Genomic DNA, 15,687 nt, shown 5'->3' on the forward strand with positions numbered 1-15,687 from the left:
GCAAGGCAAGAAATGGGCCTATCTGTGAACTTCAGATGGTTTTAGCATGAACAGCATCTTTAATCTGGTGATAGTACTTTTCCCTTCTTTGAAACAACTGATGTATTTCCCTGAAATTATGTAAATCAAGTCTCAAGTCACCAGTGATGGCAGCTTGCAAACTCCTGTAAGAATTGCTGTGTTCCAGACAAAATGCCACAGAGATTAGCTTCACACTGCGCAGTATGGGTGACAGTTATGCAGTTCATTTCTTCTCCTTGGCCTTCTCTTCTGTTTTGTACATGCAACTAATGCCTTAGTCGAAATTTTGGATAAGCTGCTTTAATTATCAAATATTAAATAAACTAAAGGGCCAGTTTCTAAATTATACTCAATTTACTCTTTATAATGCTGTTTGAGATGTAGGCATCCAGATGTGACTGAGAAGTAAATAAATGAACAACAGCTTCTCAATGTCTGTCCTAAAGTTGGGCTGGTAGAAGACTAACATCTCAATTGAACTTTGACAAGTAGAGAGAAAAAAAATGCTGCAATTATTTGTGTTTTTATCCACTGCAAAAAGATACATGTGGTGTCTTACAGCAATTAGACAGGATGTCAGCAGGAGGGCACAGGCCTTCTCATTGACAAGAGCTGTTTTATTCTTCCTTCTACAACTTCACCCACCTAGATGAAGACTCCTGTCATACTGCAAGCTCATTGAAGTAGGAGCTTTGTTCTGCATTTATATAGCTTGTACGATACAAGTGGGTCTTGGTCCAATACTGGGTGTCTTAGTTCCTACCAGAACCCAAATACCAAAGCAATTAATGCTGTGGCACCATGTTGTAATTGGAAAAGCCAGTGCAGCTTCTTTAGTCCAGTGGATGCCACACCTGAAATAGCAAACTCTGAATGGACTCCATGATGTTGTTTGCTTTACGCTGGAGTACTGATAAATCATTCTGGTATCATCCTGGGAAATAAATTCAATCCACTGGTATACAGCGTGAGTCACATCCTTAATAAAAGCAGGTGAAACCCATTTCTGGTGAAGCATTGCAAGGGATTAAAGAATAAAGGAGAAATTATCTTTGCAAATGAAATTTAAATCATTCAGAGAACTGAAGATTCAATAATAATGAAATCTGCAGGTTTCCAATTCGAGTTGCTGTATGCTGCAGTAGCATTCCTGCTACTTCTAAACAGGCAGTGGGAAAAAAAAAAAAAGGTGGTAAAGCTCCATTCAGCACTGAATTTTAATTTTTTGACTGTCTGTTACAAGACAACCGCTGAGAATCTTTCTTTTTCAAACCATAAAATGATAACGTACTGATGGCGTCCTGAAATGAAAGCCGAGATTCTTTTTGCCTTTCAGGATCAATTCTTAAAAGTTTAATGCAAGCTGAAACAGGTAGTGTATTGAGTAAATTCGCGACTGGTTACATTTAATAGAACTTGCTCCTCTGAAGCCGCGGGGCGGTGGCTGTGGGGGGAGCAAGCTGCTCTGCCGGCCCTCGCTCCAGCCGGCGGCCAGGCTCCCCCGCCGTGCTACCCTGACGCCTTCGTCTGCCTCCCGAAAACGCCGTCCCACAGTCCCGCTCCCCTGAAGCGTACGCTTCTAGTACACCACGCCATTTTCGGGGCCAGCCGGGCACAGGGGCAGTGCCTGGGCCGAACGGCCTGTCACGCTGTCCCCTGACGAACGCCACGCTGGTTCGACGCCTCAGACTGCTGCGGGGACACCGTGCTCCAGCCCGGAGGACTGGTGCCCCCCGGGGCTGCAGGAGCTCGAGGCTCTGAGCTGGACGGCATCTGTCAGGGACACGTCCCCAGCCCGCCCACCGCCGCCGGGGCGGGGCCGGGCCGGGCCGGGCCGGGCCGGGCCTCGCCTCTCCTCAGCGGCGCCGCCGCCCCTCCCCGCCCCGCCTTTGGCGTGGAACTACAGCACCCGTCAGCCCCCGCGCGGGCCTCCCCGCCCCGCCGGAGCTCGCCGTACCCAGCGGGCTGCGCGGCGCGGAGCGCTGTCGTGGCGCTCGCCGGGTGAATGAGCCGGGCGGCTGGGCCGGAGCGGGAGCCAGAGCCGGGCCGCGGCCGCCCCGCCGAGCCCCGCTTCCCTCGGGCGCTGTGGGCGCGGGAGCCGCTCCCATCCTCCGCCTCCTCCCTCGGCAGCTCCGGGCACAGCCATGAGGCGCGCGGGGCTGGGTAAGCGCGGCGGGCGGTCCTCGGCGGCGGGGCCTGCAGCCGCCCAGCGGGCCGGGCCGCGGCGCCCACCCCGCCCCGCCCGGCCTGGCGTGGCTTCGGCGGTGGGCAGCGGCTGCGCGGCCCCCCCTCGGCTGGTGCTGGAGGGTTAAACGGAGAGGGAGAGGCGGTGAAAAGCTCGGCGGAGCGGGCCGGGGCAGGCCGTGCCCGGGCCTGTGGGAGCCGCTGCCGAGAGCCGACGGGGCAAGGCCCGACCCGTCCCCGGGTGGGGGCTTCGGGGGTGGGGGGGGGGGTCCCTCTGCGTGGGAGGGGCTGTGCCGGTGGTGTAGGGTTGCAGCAGAGCCCGGGAGGTTCGCGTGGGAAGAGCCGTTGCCCGCGCCTCTGTCTCCCTTTCCTTTCTAGCTCAGCTGGATTTACAGAGGAGCGCTGGTATTTGTCGTTAACTGCGTTCATGAATAGTTCTCACGGAGTGTTGGTTTGAGGCATGTCCTTTCCAAATTCGGAGTTGTTTTTTAATTTTGGTACTTCTGTGTGTTTTCCTGCTATGTTTGGGGGGGAACCCCAACTATTGTCAATTTATTACAAATATAATCTGGTGCAAATGCAGAAATCTCTGCAGAGTTTCTGTTGAGTATTTTGAGAAGCTTAGGCCTCATTTTTCAACCAGCTGTCACACTGATGACTATAAAGAAACTTTGAACTCCCATGTCATGTTCTAGAACCAGGTAGGTGCTGTGACCTCACTGTAAAGCTTAGGTAATGTTTATGCCTCAGAAGTTTATGACTGAGTTCTGGTACTTCTTCCTAGAAAGTGAGTATTTAGGAGGTGATAAATGCCATATGGCTAAACCAGGTGTGTCTGTAACACCACCCTAGATTTACTTCTACACTTCTGATGTGTGTTGTGTAATAGTATTTTCACAAGATAAAACAAGTCTTGGATACACTTCTTACTAGATCAAGAGAGGTGTTGGGATGCTTATCACAAAAAGGTAGGCATTTGATAATGCTTAGGTCTTCTATCCTGTTCTTTGACAGACTAACAGCTTGCTCTTGGCTATGAACTGAGAGGGGTTAGACTGAAGGCCATCCAGCTCAGTGTGCTGCTTCTGAAAAAGTGAAGCGATGGATGTTTATGGAAGGAGCGCAGGGGAAAGAGCATGCCTTCTTTTAGCATGTCTCTGACAAACAGTGCCTTAAGGCACATCCTGAAACTACTTAAAAAAATCTGCTGGCAGGTAAAGCAGAAGACTTAAATGTCTGTTTTCAGCTGCAGTAAAATTCGCTGCTTTGCCTTGACATTTCAACTGTCAGTCCGGAGTTACTTTTTATTTAGTAGGCTGGAAATAGAAGCTGGGCACCAACACTTCTGCAGTTGCCACCAGCTACCTGGTACTTCTTTTTTAGCCTGCGATTATGTTATGGTCATGTCCGTATTACATGTCAATGAGCTGTGTTGCAAGACAGCCCACAGAACTGCCATGCTGAAGTTTCTGTCCTTCCTGTAAACAGTTGTAGCCAGGCTTCTTCACTGTGCTTTCTATTCCATATACATAAGCAGCTGTGCCTGTTTAAAAGCTTTGGGGCAGTTCTTCATATCTGCTATGTCACAGTCTACGTAAGAATCATAGTTATGGTATTTTGGCCTGAAGCTATGTGGTATATTAACTTATAAACTTATTCAAAATGGTGCATTGCTTGGTAGGAAGTACTATAATTAGATGCATTTGTAAAATAAGACACAGTGAGAACAACCCTGACTCTCTAAATGATGTCATTTTAGTCAACTTTCTGTATTTGGCATTGGTACTTTTGATGTAGGTGGGGGAAAAAAACCTTCTTGACTCTCAGTGGGATGAAATGGAAACACACATTTCACCCAGTCTTGTTGAGAATTTGTCATTAGCTTAACTTATAGAATAACATTAAAACAATTTACAAGTACAAACTAAAAAAAAGTGTCATTACTTAGGTTTAAAGAACAGCTTTATGGTTTAATATAAAATGATACCTGTTGTCAAAGTAGCATTGTAATTCTCTCTTTTAAAATCTTAATATTATGTATGCCAAGCACACAATGAAACTGTTTGAGACAGAGCTTTATCTGTGAATGTAGTTGGTGTCTCTCTTCTCTCCCTTTTTCCTCAAAAAGATAAAAGGCACCCAAACACAAAAATCTTTAAAGTGCGTTGAAGAGGAGTTAACCAAAGGCATTCAGGCAATTTTAGTGTGGCATTCTGACTAGCCATATAAATATTGATTAAAGTTATAACTGGTTTGTTAGTTGAATTAATCTAGTAGGATCTTTATCACAAAGCTTATAATAGTTCTTTTCTGTTTGCCTTTCTCAGTCTTGGCCTCTCTTCTTTGGTTTCAAATCTTAGGTTTGAGGTCTAAGACTGATTTTTGTCTAGACTGGACAGCTTTAATTCTCTTGTGCCCATGCTGCTGTCCAGCTGCTGTCTGTAGGAGATCTTTATTAGAGGCTGGAGGAAGTGAATGTGTGGAGCTGAGGAGCTTTCATTCCCTTCTGCCCTACGTACTCTGCTGGGTCAGTTGTCTGGGTAACAGTCCTGAAGCTCCATTGCCCAAAAAGCAAAGGCGGGAGTGAGAATAGAACTGCAGAATGGTGGCAGAAATGGCAGTGTTCTGGTCAGAGGCCTGGCTTCTGGTCTGAGGTCTCGTTTGTAGAGAAACATGTGTAAGGATCAGAGTATGCTCTCTCCTTTAAGTGCATGTGATCTCTCCTTTAAATGTGTGATGAAGTGGTATTTGTATTTGTTAGAGAATGATCTCAACTTTCCTATTATTGGTGAGGTTTACCACTCTGTGTAGTGGCCTCAATGCTTCCTCCACATCTCCATGTAATGCCTAGGTTGATTTCCATAGAAGTCATCTGAAAACACTATCTGGGGAAAAATTTGATAGTATTACATTACAGCCATTCCTCAATTTTCCTTCTTTGATTTGCATATTGAAAGATAACTTACATGTTTGCCAAAGGTTGAATCTGTGTCTCAGGAACATGCAGTGCCTCTTCCCGATTGCCAAGGGTGACATTAAGGAAATGCACTTTTAAACTGAAAGAGTGCTTTTCAACATGTGAAGAGCACTTGCTCCAGTGGTGTGTTCTGTCTGTAACTACTGACTATTGTGTTTATAGGCGATGGAGCACCTGCTGGTAACTATGGCTATACCAATAGTGGATACAGTGTTTACGAAGAAGAAAATGAGAGGTTAACAGAAAGTCTGCGTACAAAAGTCAGTGCCATTAAATCAGTAAGTATTTAATTATAGCGGTATCGTCACGTTTATTGAATTAAATTATATGGACCAGTGAAGCAGTAGACTTAGTTTTAAAGATAAATTTAATACTGTGGTGGGTTGATCCTAGCTGGATGCCAGGTGCCCACCAAAGCCCTGCTATCACTCCCCCTCCTCAACTGGACAGGAGAGAGAAAATATAACGAAATCTCGTGGATGGAGATAAGGACAGGGAGAGATCACTCACCAATTAGCATCATGGGCAAAACAGACTCAACTTGGGGAAATTAGCGTAATTTATTACCAGTCAAATCAGAGTAGGATAATGAGAAATAAAAACTAAATCTTAAAACACCTTCTGCCCACACCTCCCTTCTTCCTGGGCACAACTTCACTCCCGATTTTCTCTACGTCCTCCCCTGCAGCAGCACAGGGGGACGGGGAATGGAGGTTGCAGTCAGTTCATCACACGTTGTTTCTGCTGCTCCTTTGTCCTCAGGGGGAGGACTCCTCACTCTTCCCCTGCTCCAGCGTGGGGTCCCTCCCACGGGAGACAGTCCTCCACGAACTTCTCCAACGTGAGTCCTTCCCACAGGCTGCAGTTCTTCACGAACTGCTCCAGCATGGGTCCCTTCCACGGGGTGCAGTCCTTCAGGAAAAGACTGCTCCAGCATGGGTCCCCCACGGGGTCACAAGTCCTGCCAGCAAACCTGCTCCAGCGTGGGCTCCTCTCTCCACGGGCCCACAGTTCCTGCCAGGAGCCTGCTCCAGCGTGGGCTTCCCACGGGGTCACAGCCTCCTTCGGGCATCCACCTGCTCCGGCGTGGGGTACTCCACGGGCTGCAGGTGGATATCTGCTCCACCATGGACCTTTATGGGCTGCAGGGGAATCTCTGCTCCGGCTCCTGAAGCACCTCCTCCCCCTCCTTCTTCACTGATCTTGGTGTCTGCAGGGTTGTTTCTCTCGCATATTCTCACTTCTCTCTCCGGATGCAGTTGCGCAGGTTTTTCTCCCCTTCTTAAATCTGTTATCCCAGAGGCGCTACCACCATCACTGATGGGCTCGGCCTTGGCCAGCAGTGGGTCTGTCTTGGAGCCGGCTGGCACTGGCGCTATCAGACACAGGAGAAGCTTCCAGCAGCTTCTCATAGAAGCCACCCCTGTAGCCCCCCCTGCTACCAAAACCTTGCCACACAAACCCAATACAAATACAAGGAAGAGTTATTGTCAGCCAAAATGCACAATCATTCATTTGTATAACTGATTTGTCCTTTTAATTAGATTTTTAAGCTAGAGGTGTCCTTTTTTGCTTATCTTGGACAGCTGTGGCATTACGGCTTACTGTCCTACAGAATGAATTATTGTCCCTGCAGAAACTAGAAACTTTGAGTTTAGGTCAGTAAACTGTCTCATTTAAGAAAATGGACTATGTCTTTTTGGTGTTATCATTGTGGCTCATCAGTTTCTGCTGTATCTCCAGATAAATCTGTAATGTGAAAACAGCTCTTAGAAATAGTGTGCTAATATCGTCTGAAAGAGACGTTTGTTTTAATGATTCTGATTCCTTCCAGAGATTGAGGACTTATATCAAGCAAGTCTAACTGAAAGACAGCTCTATGATTAAAATTGTGTGGGTGTATTTTTCTTAACAACTTAAGATTTTGTAAAATACATTCTTAGCAATAGGTGCTGTTTCTATATATGTAGTACAAGCCAATGAATTCTTAGGGCCAAACTCATCTGAAGTCCTATTGCTAATGCTACTGCTTAGGAGTTATTTGTTTAGCCTCAAATAGTATCTAAAACCTTAGGTTTAGAATAATAATTTAGAATAAGTTAAGGGGTAGAAAAAGCTTTGACCTTTGTTATAGAATTTCATTTCTGGTCTCCTTCTCTGGTATGTTACACTTCAAAATCAGTGTGTCAACAGTGCAGTTGATAGTGCCCCATGGAGTAGAATGTGTGCTCTTTCAAGCCTTTGCATCTTTTAGTGCAATGTAATAATCTTGGAGTATGGAATAGTCTTCAGATAATCTTCCTAGAAGCCTCATGTAAAATCATATCCACTCTTGACTTGATTATAGATTGCAGTGAAATGCAGCAGTAAGAAATAATGAGATTTAGTTTGTGTCACAAAAAACACATGAGTTTTGGCTAATCCGAAGCATGGGGGCCTGGAGCACGTTTCCCTCCCTTGTAGGAGTTCAGCTGGTTGTTCAAGGTCAGTGTGCTGATAAGAACTGTTACTAAGGAAGAGCTGCTAAGAAGCCTCTGTGGGTTCTCCCCTGTTTCACTTTGGAGCTGCTTTTAAGCCAAGGCTCTCCTAAGGGTTACTGACAGAATACTGTGCATGTTATTTTGTTTTTTTGAAAATACCAGGTACTGGTTTCACATTTTAGCTGGGGAAATGCTAGTCATGTCATGCGTATTAGACTGGTTTCTCTAATCTATGTATATAATCTATGTGTAGCTGATGACTTTTTGGTTTTTTTAATAGCTTTCCATTGAGATTGGAACAGAAGTTAAAAACCAAAATAAAATGTTATCAGAAATGGTAAGTATTTAGTCACTAACTTTCTTCAAATATGGGGCAGGATTAAGAAGTTAGTAATGTAAAGCATTCCTTCTTTTAGTATGAACATTTGTATTAAAATGTTGACAACTTATTGTTGACTGTGTGACTATTTCAGCAGCAATATTTCTGTTCAAAAAGATAGATGTGCAAATGCATTACTTCCAAGGCACAAGCAAGGTCTTTATACTTCAGATACGACTATTTGTTTTCAATTAGCAAATGTATAGTATTATTAAAAAGGCAGTTTTATATTTAATTGTATTTAAAAATAGAAGAGTGAAGCAAAAGATAGCGAAGTCAGAAATGCCTTTTTTGCTTATATTTTGCTTTGGCTTGGGGGGAAAAAAGTATCTCTGGGTAGATGGGTGAAAGTTTTTCCTGGCTAATTTTCAGAAAATGCATCTGAAATAATCTTAGTGTTGGAAAATTTGAAAAAACAGGAAAAACTACACTTAGCAAGCTTTAGGGGTTCTTTTCTCAGAGTAACATGTTTTTTGTTGTTTTGTGTGTTGGTTTTTTTTTTTAAATGTAGGATAACGATTTTGACTCTACGGGTGGACTTCTAGGTGCAACTATGGGCAGACTGAGAACACTCTCCAGAGGAAGCCAGACAAAGCTGTTATGCTACATGATGCTCTTTGCATTGTTTGTTTTTTTTGTAATATACTGGATTATTAAACTGAGGTGATGCATGTTACCTTTGGTTTAAATTGTGTAATTTCAACTATAAAGCAGTCTTAATGAAGACATTGATCTAAAGTGGCATATTCTATTGATAAAACAGTGAAATTGTTGTAAATTGCATTAACTATTAATGCAATGTTATATATAGTTTTCTTAATGTATCAGAATTTTTCCCATCATCCCCTGTTTTGGGGGGATTATTTGTAAATATGCAGAAACTGCTAGCATAGTAGGTTGCTTTTTTAGGGGAAAATAGTTTTTTGAATTAATAAAAAAAAAATACAGAAAATAATGGTTGTTTGGATATGAAGTAATTACAGAATTACAAGGCTTTCTCTTTCATTCTGCTTTTTGTTCTGGGCCATGCTCTAAATTAGAGCTCCAGTTTCAGGCATACAGTAATTTCTAGGTTGCAAAAGCATGAAGAATACTTGGATCTTCCTATACTGGTTTTATCTGTGGATTTCTAAAAGACTGGCCTGAAGCTAACAAATGTAATAGTGGTACCCCCAAAAATTATTTTTGTGGATAGGTCTTACAGTGCATGTGTTTAAGTAGCTTAAACTGTGTATTTTGGGGAGAAGTTACTTAAAACTGGATTGTTTTTTTTTTTTAAATCGTTATTTAAATGTGACAAATCATGCTTACACATCTGCTCTTTTAAGCAAATGCCTTTGGTCATTGGGATCAACCAATATGGACACAGTACAAATGTTTTCTTTATATTTAAAGTATCTAAAACTTAATGATTCCATTGAATCACTAAACTTTTACTATTAATAAGTTTACTTCTCAATCTGTGATGATCCCTAAATTTACACTGCATGATGTCTGAAACATGAGGTCAGATATTTTGAATTTTATATTAAAGTATATTATGATTCACCTCTTGGAGGTGCTGTCATATTAAGGTGTTTTATTTTGAAGACTTGGCTTTGGCTCACCAGATAGTTTCTAATAGTTGAAGCTATTACATTGCTGAGTTTAACATTCAAAAAATTAAGTTTCCTAGATATTGGAGTTGTATCTACAGTTTTTGAAAAACTTTTCTAGAAATACTGTGTAATGTGTTACAATTAATAACTAATTATGAACTGACAAATAAAGTGTCCTGTAGTATTCTAGCTAGTGCTGTTTGTATACATTCTTTTCTACTGTAGAATACCAGTGTATTTTTTGGAAATGGTGCTGCATTTAAGGGGCTATACTTGTGTGGGGAGCACTATTAAAATAAGAAATGGAGGGGTATGCTACATTTCTTTCATGTTAGATTTCATATATAATGGAAATATGATGTGTAAATCACCTAATACGGAACACACAGAATGTGTAAAAGTAATTAAAGCTCAAATATTTCTAGCCTGTTTAACCTTTGCTTGTTAAAAGGTCTACAATACTTCTACAAATAACATCTAAGTACTAACACCAGGATGATGCATTGTCTTTAGATGAGAATTGCTAGGCTTGTTAAACCAGTACAGCATTCCCAAAGCTGGTCAAGAGGATATAGCTTGCCATCCAAAACTGATGCACTTCTGTAATTTTAATGAGACAGTGGAGTGCAAGGTACCTAACAAGTGAGATGATAATTACTGATATCCGTTTGACAACCATGCTCCCCTGACAGTTAGATCATCTTTGAGAAGTACATTTCTGGCTCTTAAACATGGTATCTGTCCTGGTTGCAGCTGGGATAGAGTTAATTGTCTTCCTAGTAGCTGGTACAGTGCTATGTTTTGAGTTCGGTATGAGAAGAATGTTGGTAACACACTGATGTTTTCAGTTGTTGCTAAGTAAGTAGTGTTTAGTCTAAAGTCAAGGATTTTTCAGCTTCTGATGCCCAGCCAGAGAGAAAGCTGGAGGGGCACAAGAAGTTGGGAGGGGACACAGCCAGGGCAGCTGACCCAAAGTGGCCAATGGGGTATTCCATACCATGGGATGTCATGTCCAGTACATAAACTGGAGGGAGTGGGGGTGGGGGGAATCATTGCTCAGGGATTAACTGGGTGTTGATCAGCAGGTGGTAAGCAATTGCACTGTGCATTTGTATATTCCAATTTTTTTATTACTGCTGTCATTTTATTAGTATTATCATTATTAGTTTCTTCTTTTCTGTTCTATTAAACTGCTCTTATCTCAAAAAATCTTTTCCTGATTTTCTCCCCCATCCCACTGGGGGGGGGGGGGCGGGGAGGGGAGTGAGTGGCTGCGTGGTGCTTAGTTGCTGGCTGGGGTTAAACCATGACAGTATCTGAACAATTTCTAGAGGTTTTTTTTTTTTGCAATTTAATCTGTCATACCAATAAATGGAAAAGTTTTTAACTACCTACCTAATATAAAGTAGAAAAATGGGTAGATGCAGCTAGTTACATGGCCGTTAGAGTTCCTGTCTTTGTTCTGAAGAATATGCTAGGGTGCCTTAAGTAATTCCTTACAGAGCACATATTGGTAAAAATTTTTTACCAGTCCTTCAGATCATGTATAAAACCAACAGGATTTTCATTTTAAATGTCAAACCAGATTAAAAAGTAGTTAATGCAGAATAAGAACGAGGTTGTCTTCCTTTTTCCCCCATTCCCCCCATTCTTCAGTGGTGTGGAGGAGTGAGGGGAAATGAATTGGGGGGGGAAGCACAAGTCTTATGAGGAGCGGCTGAGGGATCTGGGGTTGTTCAGTCTAGAAAAGAGGAGGCTGGGGGAGACCTTATTGCTCTCTACAACTACCTGAAAGGGGGTTGTAGTGAGGTGGGTGTTGGTCTCTTCTGTCAGGTGGCTGGAGATAGGACAAGAGGAAATGGCCTCAAGTTGAGGCAAGGGAGATTTAGGTTAGATATTAGGAAAAATTTTTTTACTGAGAGGGTTGTCAAACATTGGAATGGGCTGCCCAGGGAAGTGGTTGATTCACCATCCCTGGAGGTATTCAAAAAGCGAGTGGACAGGGTACTCCAGGGCATGGTTAATGGTTGGACTCGATGATCTTGAAGGTCTTTTCCAACCAAAATGATTCTATGATAAGATCTTAAGCCTCTGTCTTCCTTTCTGTGTTTCTTCATTTAAGGAGGTTTGTAAAATTTTTTTTGCTGTTGTCTAAATAGGGCAGGAAATGGGGATAAATCTTAAGCACAAGGAATATATGAAGCCTCCAAACAACTGTCTACATCTGTATGTTTCTTAGAAAACACACAAGGGCTTTTTTAATTAAAAGTGCTGAAACAGAGCTCCATTAGACTCTTTTAACATGAATGTGTCTGAAATGTAACTGGAAGTTACATAGTCAAAACTGTGACATTTCTGTATGGTTTTATGTTATTTTACAGGATGCAGCACATTTCCCTTTCTTCAATTCCAGTAAAAGGTTGATGTTCAGTTTAAAATCTGAACTGGAATCCTGCAAGTTTGCTTAGAATGGTTAAGGTGACTTTATGTAAAGGTGAAACTGCTTTGAGAATACTTCACTCAGGGAAGGGGAATGGCAATTGGTGGGAACCATGCATTGCAGCCTTAGAATTTTCTTCAGCACCTGTGCTTGCTTTACTGGTCATTTTCTGTTAGAAAAGTATTACTCTGACAGGACTTAAAATTCACAATTAGCAAGGTTTCAGGATGCTATTGTATGACCTTGTAGAATAAAATACACTACATAGTGGATATGATAGAAAAATAGTAGTAGCATTAATTGTACTTTTACAAAGTTGCGGTTAATAGCAACTATGTAAGAATACTGCAATTGTTATTGTTTTTGCAATCTTTTGTACGTAACTTTTACACAATATTTATATATTGTTTTTCTCAGTTTACTGTAACTTAGACTCTATCTAGCAACCATGCAGATCACTTCCAAGTGGAAGGAAATATCATCTTTTAACTATCAAACTTAACCTTGCAGTATCATGGAGATTCCTTAGAAAATGTTTATTGACATTCCATTTGATTACAAGGACAATTCCACAGAAGCTTTTTTTTTTGCAATAATACAGGCCATCTCTTCTGGCTTAAATAGCTGTTTTAGGAAGAGTTAATTACACACAATTTTCATATTAATGTGTTTATTTTTAATATTTTTCTTTAATTACACACAAACCTTGACACCTTACGGCTGAAGTTCAGGCCTCCAAAAGCTTGAGATACAATTAAACAGTTGTTTGGAGAATTCTACAAATAACAATCAACCCCCACTCCCATCACCAAACATCCATGACAGTGTAGAACAAGTCAATGTGAACTTGGCAAAGATGACAGAGCTCATTTTGATGAGTACTTGCTAAAAGCGAAAGATAGGGAAGGTACTTGTAATTGAGAGCAAAATCACTGGTCCAGTGTTTTATTATGGCAGGGAATAATTTGTGCCTTAATTATTGATCTCGAAAGCAAAGCTACACTGAAATAAGATTAAGCTACTAGTGAAATCATAGCTGTATCCATATGGAAGTTCTGTTTCTTAGCTGGCAGCTTAGATGCTCTAAAATGTAGATACACCTTGATTAAAGAAGACATTTTTGCTGGGTGCTTAGTGTGGATCACTAGACTCCCCAAAGCAGTAACTCACTGAAAAAATAATGGAAAAAAAATCTTGCAGGAGGCCACATGCTTTCAGACTGCTTTGTATCAATAGAAATTTGACATTGGAGAACACATAGAATGACAATGGTTAAAGAACTTGACAAGCATTTCAATGGCAAAATTACTGTTACGTTTTCTACTTATTTTACCCTTGAAACGTACTGGCTGTTACTTTCAGTGTGCAGTACAAGCCATGCTCTTGCTTTCTTAATTTTCAAGGAAGAGTGGAAATGCGTCATTTGCTTGGAAGTGTTTCCATGTATTTGCATATGAGGGAAAGCATGGTTTCATCTGTGCCACCTCCTATTGACATTAATCTCAAGTCTCTGTAGAAATACAAAGAGTAGATTTAGACATTTGCATGCCATACTGATGGAATAAGTACAGAACTGAACATACCCATTTATTCTATGCATTTATTATGGAGCTGCTTTCATTATATTGAAACCCCTTGTTTACAGAAGTACATCCTGTGGACAAATCTGTTGTCAGCACCATAAATACCCTTTTGTGTACAGGGATGTTGGTAATTCAAAATCGAAAGGCTTAAGATACAATTTGGCACGTCCAATTTTCAGATTCTTTAAAAAATAACCTTAACTTGGTGTAGCGCTGTATTTTCATCTTGAAATAAGTTAAAACCTCTCCTAGCATACAACTGCCCCTGCTTAAGGCCAGCTAGAGCTCCTGCAGCTGAACTCCATACAGACTTCTGTTTAGGTCTTACCACTTCGGACTGGCATAGAAAGCATCACAGGCCCTTCCCAAGGTTTTCTGCTGGACTGCCTGCTCAAATTACCTACACGTCACATACTAATGCCAGTTGTCTGCAGAACACCTCATCTGCTGCCTCCTCCTGGTGAGATGGTCTGCAATACTTCCCGCAACATCCCTGCTGTTCCTTTGCCAAAGCTGTAGGTGCCTAAGCCTGCAGTTGAATTTTAGGAGGAGAGGGAGCTTTCGGAGGGCCAGCAGCAAAAAGTGTTGCAGCATTTAACTTCCCCTAACTGCGTGGTAAAAAGAATATTAGTCAATCAGTACATGAAGTACTGGAGAATTGTATGGAGAAAGTACAATTTTCATTCAAGTTTTTTAACCAACAAGCATCCTGGTCTCCCTAATGGCTATGTGAGATCTGGCATAATCTGTATTAGTATTATATAGTATTATAGTATAGTATTATATAGTAGTATAGTATTACCTAGTATACAAAGCTTCTCTGCTTTAAATGAATGGTTGCTCTAAGCATATTTACTTTTGATTTGATATTTCCAATCACACTCATTTAAAAACTGCCATTAATATCACTGAGTCATCCCTAACAGTATTGCCTAAGTTCCTTGTGCTGGCCACATTGCAAACTACTGCAACCTTAAGCAGTTTTCTTCAGAAATTTATTTTCTCCTTTGGGGAGAAGAAAAAAAACCCCAAACCACTGAGACAGTTCTGCTAAACTACCTCTACTTAATTCAATAACCTGAAGATTCCCTATCTTCCTATGGGCCTTGTTGAAGGCAGCAGAGCTGGAACAATGGTAGATTACTTGTTCTTCGTGCTATGGTGCTATCTGCTTTTTCGAGCTGCAGAAAGCCCCTGCCAGTGCTTAGCATCTTGCATCTTCACAGCACTGTAGCAACAGTAAGTAATTAATCCTCAGAACTCCTCTGTGATGCTGATAAAAATCCTCCATTTGCAGCAGGAATCCTGGACACATGTGGCTTGTTTATATGAAGTTATAAATAGGCAGTGGTTTGGTGGTGTGTGACAGACATGTCAGGCTATCACATATAAATACATGTTTTAAAAAACCAAAACACCTTTCACGTATGTTTTGTGTGTAAGTGTGTGTGTGTGTTTTTACAAAATTGCTGGTGGTTGTAATTTTGTCTCTATGGGTGAGATAAGGAATATTTCCTACAGAATGTAGAGGCAGATGACTAATGCCAGTCTCTCCCCTGGGGAGACAGGACAGAAGGTTTCACCTAGTTTAAGAGGATCGAGATAACAAAGGACTCAAATGGTTTTAATCTAGCAGTCCCCTTCTGGGAAAGACACTTTCTTTCAGCCTAAGAAAACAAAACCACAGGACTAACTATGCTGCCAGGAACTCTGGGAGGAAGCTGGGGAAGATGACATAGTAAAGTAAGCTTGTGTATCAGCTATTTATTGTAAGTTTATGGTCTGATAGTTTATATTATATCAATAATGCATTATTAATACAGCATATAAATATTTTAATATATATAAATATTAGAACGTTACTGCTTTAGGTAGGCTACCCCTGGAATGCCTTTGATCTGCCACAGCAACACTCTGCTTTCTGATTTCTTCATCGCCTTGTCGCTGCCCCTGGGACAGAGCAGCACGTCCTGCACTACCTGCAGCCCTGCTGAGGTGAGCACCAACCTGTGATGGCTTCGCCCT

General features: G+C 41.8%; 2 protein-coding genes across 2 annotated transcripts in view; one reads left to right on the forward strand and one right to left on the reverse strand.

The window, feature by feature from the left end:
* The first annotated feature begins 1,974 nt into the window (after positions 1-1,974).
* Positions 1,975-9,828, forward strand: BET1 (Bet1 golgi vesicular membrane trafficking protein). The gene is made up of 4 exons (XM_052802023.1): positions 1,975-2,184; positions 5,345-5,460; positions 7,943-7,999; positions 8,553-9,828. The coding sequence occupies exons 1-4, from the start codon at positions 2,166-2,168 to the stop codon at positions 8,706-8,708; spliced, it is 348 nt and encodes a 115-aa protein (XP_052657983.1). The 5' UTR covers positions 1,975-2,165; the 3' UTR covers positions 8,709-9,828.
* A 2,904-nt stretch (positions 9,829-12,732) lies between these two features.
* LOC128148325 (probable acyl-CoA dehydrogenase 6) overlaps positions 12,733-15,687 on the reverse strand; it is a 93,813-nt gene continuing 90,858 nt past the window's right edge. The window contains exon 9 of the mRNA XM_052802035.1: positions 12,733-13,589. Within this exon, the coding sequence (XP_052657995.1) occupies positions 13,499-13,589 (91 nt within the window). The 3' untranslated portion in view covers positions 12,733-13,498. The remainder of the gene's footprint in view (positions 13,590-15,687) is intronic.

The sequence above is a fragment of the Harpia harpyja genome, chromosome 1, assembly GCF_026419915.1.
Source record: "Harpia harpyja isolate bHarHar1 chromosome 1, bHarHar1 primary haplotype, whole genome shotgun sequence".
NCBI lineage: Eukaryota > Metazoa > Chordata > Aves > Accipitriformes > Accipitridae > Harpia > Harpia harpyja.

What these genes read in the sequence shown, in the direction of transcription:
- BET1 (XM_052802023.1), top strand. An exon ending in AAGTCAGTGCCATTAAATCA is followed by an intron (nt 5,461 to 7,942) that starts GTAAGTATTTAA and finishes TTTTTTTAATAG; the next exon opens with CTTTCCATTGAGATTGGAAC. An exon ending in ATAAAATGTTATCAGAAATG is followed by an intron (nt 8,000 to 8,552) that starts GTAAGTATTTAG and finishes TTTTAAATGTAG; the next exon opens with GATAACGATTTTGACTCTAC.